This window comes from Micropterus dolomieu, linkage group LG02 (genome assembly GCF_021292245.1).
Source record: "Micropterus dolomieu isolate WLL.071019.BEF.003 ecotype Adirondacks linkage group LG02, ASM2129224v1, whole genome shotgun sequence".
NCBI lineage: Eukaryota > Metazoa > Chordata > Actinopteri > Centrarchiformes > Centrarchidae > Micropterus > Micropterus dolomieu.
Genome location: NC_060151.1, coordinates 32,656,834 through 32,665,049, shown reverse-complemented (window position 1 = coordinate 32,665,049; position 8,216 = coordinate 32,656,834). Strand labels below are relative to the sequence as shown.

General features: G+C 45.8%; 1 protein-coding gene across 1 annotated transcript in view; it reads right to left on the bottom strand.

Annotated features, from left to right (window-relative positions):
- The window catches only part of LOC123967448 (phospholipid transfer protein-like), a 27,371-nt gene that overhangs the window by 12,957 nt on the left and 6,198 nt on the right, over nt 1-8,216 (bottom strand). The window contains exons 2-4 of the mRNA XM_046043546.1: nt 4,765-4,861; nt 763-903; nt 140-295 (exon numbers count right to left, since the gene is read on the bottom strand). Coding sequence (XP_045899502.1) covers nt 140-295; nt 763-903; nt 4,765-4,861 — 394 coding nt within the window. The remainder of the gene's footprint in view (nt 1-139; nt 296-762; nt 904-4,764; nt 4,862-8,216) is intronic.

Below are 8,216 nucleotides of genomic sequence, written 5' to 3'. Positions count from 1 at the left end.
ATGTGTTTCCACTAACGTAACAAAGCCTTAACTCCTAAACACAGGAAACACCATGCCAGCCTGCAGGTCTGGGTGTCATCATAACCCAAACACCAACTGTCCTGGTCTGAATCTAGACCTGGTCTTAGTCTTGTCTTACCCGATCCAGCCGGTGGACTGTGTGAGGATGACATCAGCTGTGAAAACACAGTTTGGTATCTCAATGCTCAGACGTCCTTGTTGGTTTCGGCTCAGTTTCACTCCGATGGTGGCGCTCACGCCTGCTCCTCCGAACGCTATACTTCCTGCGTCAAGACTGCGACAGAAAACCAACAGGTGAGATCCTCCAGTGATGAGCTGATGCTCTGTTAGCTGAACGTCCTCAGGGTTTGTTCAAAGGAACATTTTACAGCTTGACCATGTGCAGGACGTGTTCAATCTGCAGATATTTCTAATGGAGTTTGGTGGAGTGTTTCCTCTCAGGCTGCAACACTGATGGATTTTAATTAAAAACTTTTTTATCATCAGGTTCATGATTTAATAGAGGATTCCTCATGACAAAGAGGAAGATTTTTAGGTTTTACTGGATATTCATTGATTTATGTGAGTGATCATGTGTTGGTAGATTATTACTGATCTGAGAAGAATCTCCTCTAAATCACTATTAAACTGAACCTCAAACTGTACTGCAGAGTGTAAAATAATGACTTCAATACAAACGTCACAGCTGCAGGAGTAAAGTATGTGAACTGGCTAAAAGTCAATTTGAGGTTTCATACGTACTGAAATTCTCTCCACAAACGCAGGTTGACTTCCCGCTCAAGGTCTCCAGCGAAGGTAAGGTTCCTAAACTCAAACTGGAGACCTGAACCCTGCTGGAAACTGAGACCAACCTGATCTGGATTTAGACGTGTCAGCGTCAACCTGAGGAGGAGGAAGAGAAATCATTAAAACATTTAAAATGATGAATAAAGAATCACCTCTTTCCTGCTGAAAATGCTCCAATACATTCTGAGCTGCTGAGTTTGGGATTAGATCCTTTAAACATTTTGTTGTCCTTCATTTAATCCTGTTCAGCTGTTGTGAACTTAGAACCTGGTCCACCGTGGCAGAGACAACTTTCACCTCACATAGGCATAAAGTCAACACATTCTCATTTTGTGGTCAATAACAATGCAACGTCTTGCATTCTCTGATCTTTTCTTTGGGCTGCACTTTTTATTATGTGAAGTAAAATAAAACAACAGAACATGTTCTCTCCGGGGACCATCACCTTATCATGGTGGAGAGATTTGCGTGCCCCTATGAGCCTGGAGGCTGTGTTGTCTGGAGCCTAGTGCTCCTGGTAGGATCTCCCAAGGCAAAGTGGTTCCAGGTGAGGGGCCAGACTGAGAATGGTTCATAAAGACCCCTTTATGAAAAATCAAGGAAGAGGAGGAGAGACCCTGCCTGGAGGAAGCCCGGGGTCCCCGTCTGGAGCCAGGCCCAGAGGGAGGGCTCGCCCGGGAGCGCCTGTTGGTTGGGTTTCCCACGGAGCCCGGCCGGGTACAGCCCGAAACAGCAACATGGCACCCCTCTCCATCCTTTGGACCCACCATCCATAGGAAGATCCACAGGGGTCAGGTGCGCTGCCACATGGGTGACGATGAAGGTCAGGGGCCTTTACGGACCAGGGATTGTTTTATCTGATTTCAGGCCGCATGTTTGGACACATGTTTGGACACTCGAGTGAAGATGGGGGCGGAGCTGTCAACTGATCACCATCTGGTGGTGAGTTGGGTCAGGGGGTGGGGGAAGACTCTGGACAGACCCGGTAAGCCCAAATGGGTAGTAACCTCCGGCAGAGCTTTTCTGGCATCCCTGTGGAGGTTGGAGACATTGAACCTGAGTGGGCAATGTTCAAAGTTTCTATTGCTGAAGCCGCAGCGGGAAGCTGTGGTCTCAAGGTCTTAGGTGCCTCAAGGGGCGGTAACCCTTGAACACCGTGGTGGACACCGATGGTCAGGGAAGCCGCCCGACTAAAGAAGGAGGCCTTCCGGGATTTGTTGTCTCGGAGGACTCTGGAGGCATTTGCAAGGTATAGACAGGCCCGAAAGGCTGCAGCCTCTGCTGTGGCAGATGCAAAGCAGCGGGTGTGGGAGAAGTTCGGAGAAGACATGGAGAAGGACTTTCGGTCGGCACCAAAGTGCTTCTGGAGAACTGTCCGCCATCTCAGGAGGGGGAAGCGGGGAACAATCCAAGCTGTGTACAGTAAGGTTGGGACCCTGTTGACCTCAACTGGGGAGGTATTTGGGCGGTGGAAGGAACACTTTGAGGAACTCAAATTCAGGAACTTAATCTGACTGACACGCCCTCTCTAGTAGAGGCAGAGCTGGAGGCTGATGGGGGTTTCTTTGGTCAATTTTCCTGGTGGAAGTCACTGAGGTAGTCAAACAACTCCACAGTGGCAAAGCCCCAGGGATTGATGAGATCTGCCCAGAAATGCTAATAGCTTTGGGTGTGGAGGGGCTGTCTTGGATGACACGTCTCTTCAACATTGCGTGGAAGTTGGGTACAGTGCTCAAGGAGTGGCAGACTGGGGTGGTGGTTCCCCTGTGCAAAAAGAGGGACCAGAGAGTGTGTGCCAATTACAGGGGCATCACACTTCTCAGTCTCCCCGGTAAAGTCTACTCCAAGGTGCTGGAAAGGAGGTTCTGCCGATAGTTGAACCTCAGATTGCAGAGGAACAATGTGGTTTTCGTCCTGGTCGTGGAACAACGGACCAGCTCTTTCCTCTCACAAGGATCCTGGAGTGGGCTTGAGAATATGCCCATCCAGTCTACATGTGTTTTGTAGATCTGGAGAAGGCGTATGACCGGGTCCCCCGGGAGATACTGTGGGAGGTGCTGCGGGAGTATGGGGTGAGGGGGGCCCTTCTCAGGGTTATCCAATTCCTGTACACCCAAAGCGAGAGCTGTGTCCGAGTACTCGGCAGTAAGTCGGACTCTTTCCAGGTGAGGGTTGGCCTTCACCAGGGCTGCGCTTTGTCACCAATCCTGTTTGTGATATTTATGGACAGGATATCGAGGCGTAGTCGTGGTGAGGAGGGGTTGCGGCTCGGTGAGTTTGGAATCTCGTCACTGCTTTTTGCAGATGATGTGGTCCTGATGGCATCATTGGTCCATGACCTTCAGCTCTCGCTGGATCGGTTTGCAGCAGAGTGCGAAGCGGTTGGGATGAGGATTAGCACCTCTAAATCTGTGGTCGTGGTTCTCATCAGGAAACCGGTGGAGTGCCAACTCCAGGTAGGGAATGAGTCCTTACCCCAAGTGAAGGAGTTCAAGTACCTCGGGGTCTTGTTCACGAGTGAGGGGAGACTGGCACTCGCTTTACCACACTGTTGTGACGAAAAGAGAGCTGAGCCATAAGGCAAAGCTCTGGATCTACCGGTCAATTTTCGTTCCTACCCTCACCTATGGTCATGAAGGCTGGGTCATGACCGAAAGAACGATATCGCGGTTACAAGCGGCCGAAATGGGTGTGGTCAGGCGGATGGTGAGAAGCTCAGCCATCCGCGAGGAGCTCAGAGTAGAGCCGCTGCTCCTTTGCGTCGAAAGGAGCCAGTTGAGGTGGTTTGGGACGCCTCCCTAGGGAGGTGTTCCAGGCGCATCCAACTGGTAGGAGGCCTCACGGAAGACCGAGGACTAGGTGGAGAGATTATATCTCCACACTGACCTGGGTACGCCTCAGGATCCCCCAGTCAGAGCTGGTTAATGTGGCTCGGGAAAGAGATGTTTGGGGTCCCCTGCTGGAGCTGCTGCCCGCACGACCCGACCCCGGTTAAGCGGATGAAGATGGATGGATGGATGCATGGTACATGTTCTCATACATTCATTTCACAGCAGCAAACAATAAACTGTCAGTGAGCTCTTCTAAATCACATCATGCTGTTTGTAAATGTAAATGCTCCGTACTTGTATAGCGTCTTACTAGTCTTTTCGACCACTCAAAGCGCTTTTACACTACATCTGCATTCACCATTCACACACATTCATACACTCAGCCGCCGGAGGCAATTCGGGGTTCGGTATCTTGCCCAAGGACACTTTGACATGCAGCCTGGAGGAGCCAAGGATTGAACCGCCGGATTGAACCGGCGACCTTCCAATTAACGGGCAACCTGCTCTACCTCCTGAGCCACAGCCACCCCCACTTTCAGTGCAAGACTCATTACCCCAAAATGCACCACAGAGAACCACAGGGAGTCATTCCTGCCTGTGGCCGTCAAACTTTATATCTCCTCCCTTTAAGTGTCTGACAGTCTGTCATTAAACTAGACCTTGTTATCTATTTTCTGTGCAGTATTACCTGTTCAATAATTAACGTACAATATTCTCTGCTGCTATTTATTAACTAGTACTTTTTGGTTCACCATAATAATTCTTAATAATGTAAAAATTGTATATACCCACACACCTTTATATTTGTGTTTATATCTTCTATTTATACTCTTATATTTATATAGTCTTTATCTATCTACCTTGACAAGTGTGCAACTGTGACAAAAGAATTTCCCTTTCCCTTCATGGATCAATAAAGTATTTCTGATTCTGATAAATGACGGCAGACTGCCACTGAGGTCAGGCTGAAACAACCAAGACATTCTGTTAACAGCTGGAACACAAAACATAATACACGGACACAACAGGAAAGAAAGAGAAATTATAAATGCAAACAATAAGTAAAAAAGAAAAGACAATACAAAAAAGCAAATATATATTCACAAAAACAATATTGTTTTGTTACTTCTTAATGATGCACTGGATGCGTCTGTACACCACCGTGAAGTCTGCAAAGGGTCTGTTAACCAGCGTCTGCAGAACGTCCAGGCCAACATCTGTCACTGCGGAAACACAAACACAAACACTGCAGGTACTTCACTGAAAACACAGCACAAATACTGTCTCTATGTGTGTGTTACAGTGTCTCTGTATGTGTTACAGTGTCTCTGTGTGTGTTACAGTGTCTCTGTGTGTGTTACAGTGTCTCTGTGTGTGTTACAGTGTCTCTGTGTGTGTTACAGTGTCTCTGTGTGTGTTACAGTGTCTCTGTGTGTGTTACAGTGTCTCTGTGTGTGTTACAGTGTCTCTGTGTGTGTTACAGTGTCTCTGTGTGTGTTACATTGTCTCTGTATGTGTTACATTGTCTCTGTGTGTGTTACAGTGTCTCTGTGTGTGTTACAGTGTCTCTGTATGTGTTACAGTGTCTCTGTCTGTGTTGCAGTGTCTCTGTGTGTGTTACAGTGTCTCTGTGCGTGTTACAGTGTCTCTGTGCGTGTTACAGTGTCTCTGTGCGTGTTACAGTGTCTCTGTATGTGTTGCAGTGTCTCTGTGTGTGTTACAGTGTCTCTGTGTGTGTTACAGTGTCTCTGTATGTGTTACAGTGTCTCTGTCTGTGTTATGTGTTACAGTGTCTCTGTCTGTGTTATGTGTTACATTGTCTCTGTATGTGTTACAGTGTCTCTGTATGTGTTACAGTGTCTCTGTGTGTGTTACAGTGTCTGTGTGTGTGTTACAGTGTCTCTGTATGTGTTACAGTGTCTCTGTGTGTGTTACAGTGTCTGTGTGTGTGTTACAGTGTCTCTGTATGTGTTACAGTGTCTCTGTCTGTGTTATGTGTTACAGTGTCTCTGTCTGTGTTATGTGTTACATTGTCTCTGTATGTGTTACAGTGTCTCTGTCTGTGTTATGTGTTACAGTGTCTCTGTGTGTGTTACAGTGTCTCTGTCTGTGTTATGTGTTACAGTGTCTCTGAGTGTGTTACAGTGTCTCTGTCTGTGTTATGTGTTACAGTGTCTCTGTATGTGTTACAGTGTCTCTGTCTGTGTTATGTGTTACAGTGTCTCTGTCTGTGTTATGTGTTACAGTGTCTCTCTGTGTGTTACAGTGTCTCTGTCTGTGTTATGTGTTACAGTGTCTCTGTGTGTGTTACAGTGTCTCTTTATGTGTTACAGTGTCTCTGTCTGTGTTATGTGTTACAGTGTCTCTGTGCGTGTTACATTGTCTCTGTGTGTGTCTCTGTGTGTCTCTGTGTGTGTTACAGTGTCTATGTGTGTGTTACAGTGTCTCTGTGTATGTTACAGTGTCTCTGTATGTGTTACAGTGTCTCTGTGCGTGTTATGTGTTACATTGTCTCTGTATGTGTTACAGTGTCTCTGTGCGTGTTACAGTGTCTCTGTGCATGTTACAGTGTCTCTGTATGTGTTACAGTGTCTCTGTGTGTGTTACAGTGTCTCTGTATGTGTTACAGTGTCTCTGTGCATGTTACAGTGTCTCTGTATGTGTTACAGTGTCTCTGTCTGTGTTATGTGTTACAGTGTCTCTGTATGTGTTACAGTGTCTCTGTGTGTGTTACAGTGTCTCTGTATGTGTTACAGTGTCTCTGTCTGTGTTACAGTGTCTCTGTATGTGTTACAGTGTCTCTGTCTGTGTTATGTGTTACATTGTCTCTGTCTGTGTTACAGTGTCTCTGTCTGTGTTATGTGTTACATTGTCTCTGTCTGTGTTACAGTGTCTCTGTCTGTGTTATGTGTTACAGTGTCTCTGTATGTGTTACAGTGTCTCTGTATGTGTTACAGTGTCTCTGTATGTGTTACAGTGTCTCTCTGTGTGTTACAGTGTCTCTGTCTGTGTTATGTGTTACAGTGTCTCTGTGTGTGTTATGTGTTACAGTGTCTCTGTATGTGTTACAGTGTCTCTGTCTGTGTTATGTGTTACAGTGTCTCTGTATGTGTTACAGTGTCTCTGTATGTGTGTTACAGTGTCTCTGTCTGTGTTATGTGTTACAGTGTCTCTGTATGTGTGTTACAGTGTCTCTGTGTGTGTTATGTGTTACAGTGTCTCTGTATGTGTTACAGTGTCTCTGTATGTGTGTTACAGTGTCTCTGTGTGTGTTATGTGTTACAGTGTCTCTGTATGTGTTACAGTGTCTCTGTATGTGTGTTACAGTGTCTCTGTGTGTGTTATGTGTTACAGTGTCTCTGTGCATGTTACAGTGTCTCTGTGTGTGTTACAGTGTCTCTGTATGTGTTACAGTGTCTCTGTATGTGTTACAGTGTCTCTGTGCATGTTACAGTATCTCTGTATGTGTTACAGTGTCTCTGTATGTGTTACAGTGTCTCTGTGCATGTTACAGTGTCTCTGTATGTGTTATGTGTTACAGTGTCTCTGTATGTGTGTTACAGTGTCTCTGTCTGTGTTATGTGTTACAGTGTCTCTGTCTGTGTTATGTGTTACAGTGTCTCTGTCGTGTGTTACAGTGTCTCTCTGTGTGTTACAGTGTCTCTGTCTGTGTTATGTGTTACAGTGTCTCTGTATGTGTTACAGTGTCTCTGTATGTGTTACAGTGTCTCTCTTTGTGTTACAGTGTCTCTGTCTGTGTTATGTGTTACAGTGTCTCTGTATGTGTTACAGTGTCTCTGTCTGTGTTATGTGTTACAGTGTCTCTGTATGTGTTACAGTGTCTCTGTCTGTATGTGTTACAGTGTCTCTGTATGTGTTACAGTGTCTCTGACTGTGTGTTACAGTGTCTCTGTCTGTGTTATGATTTACAGTGTCTCTGTATGTGTGTTACAGTGTCTCTGTGTGTGTTATGTGTTACAGTGTCTCTGTATGTGTTACAGTGTCTCTGTATGTGTGTTACAGTGTCTCTGTGTGTGTTATGTGTTACAGTGTCTCTGTATGTGTTACAGTGTCTCTGTGTGTGTTATGTGTTACAGTGTCTCTGTATGTGTTACAGTGTCTCTGTATGTGTGTTACAGTGTCTCTGTGTGTGTTATGTGTTACAGTGTCTCTGTATGTGTTACAGTGTCTCTGTATGTGTGTTACAGTGTCTCTGTATGTGTTATGTGTTACAGTGTCTCTGTATGTGTGTTACAGTGTCTCTGTGTGTGTTATGTGTTACAGTGTCTCTGTATGTGTTACAGTGTCTCTGTCTGTGTTATGTGTTACAGTGTCTCTGTATGTGTTACAGTGTCTCTGTCTGTGTTATGTGTTACAGTGTCTCTGTGTGTGTTATGTGTTACAGTGTCTCTGTATGTGTTACAGTGTCTCTGTGTGTGTTATGTGTTACAGTGTCTCTGTATGTGTTACAGTGTCTCTGTCTGTGTTATGTGTTACAGTGTCTCTGTATGTGTTACAGTGTCTCTGTCTGTGTTATGTGTTACAGTGTCTCTGTCTGTGTTATGTGTTACAGTGTCT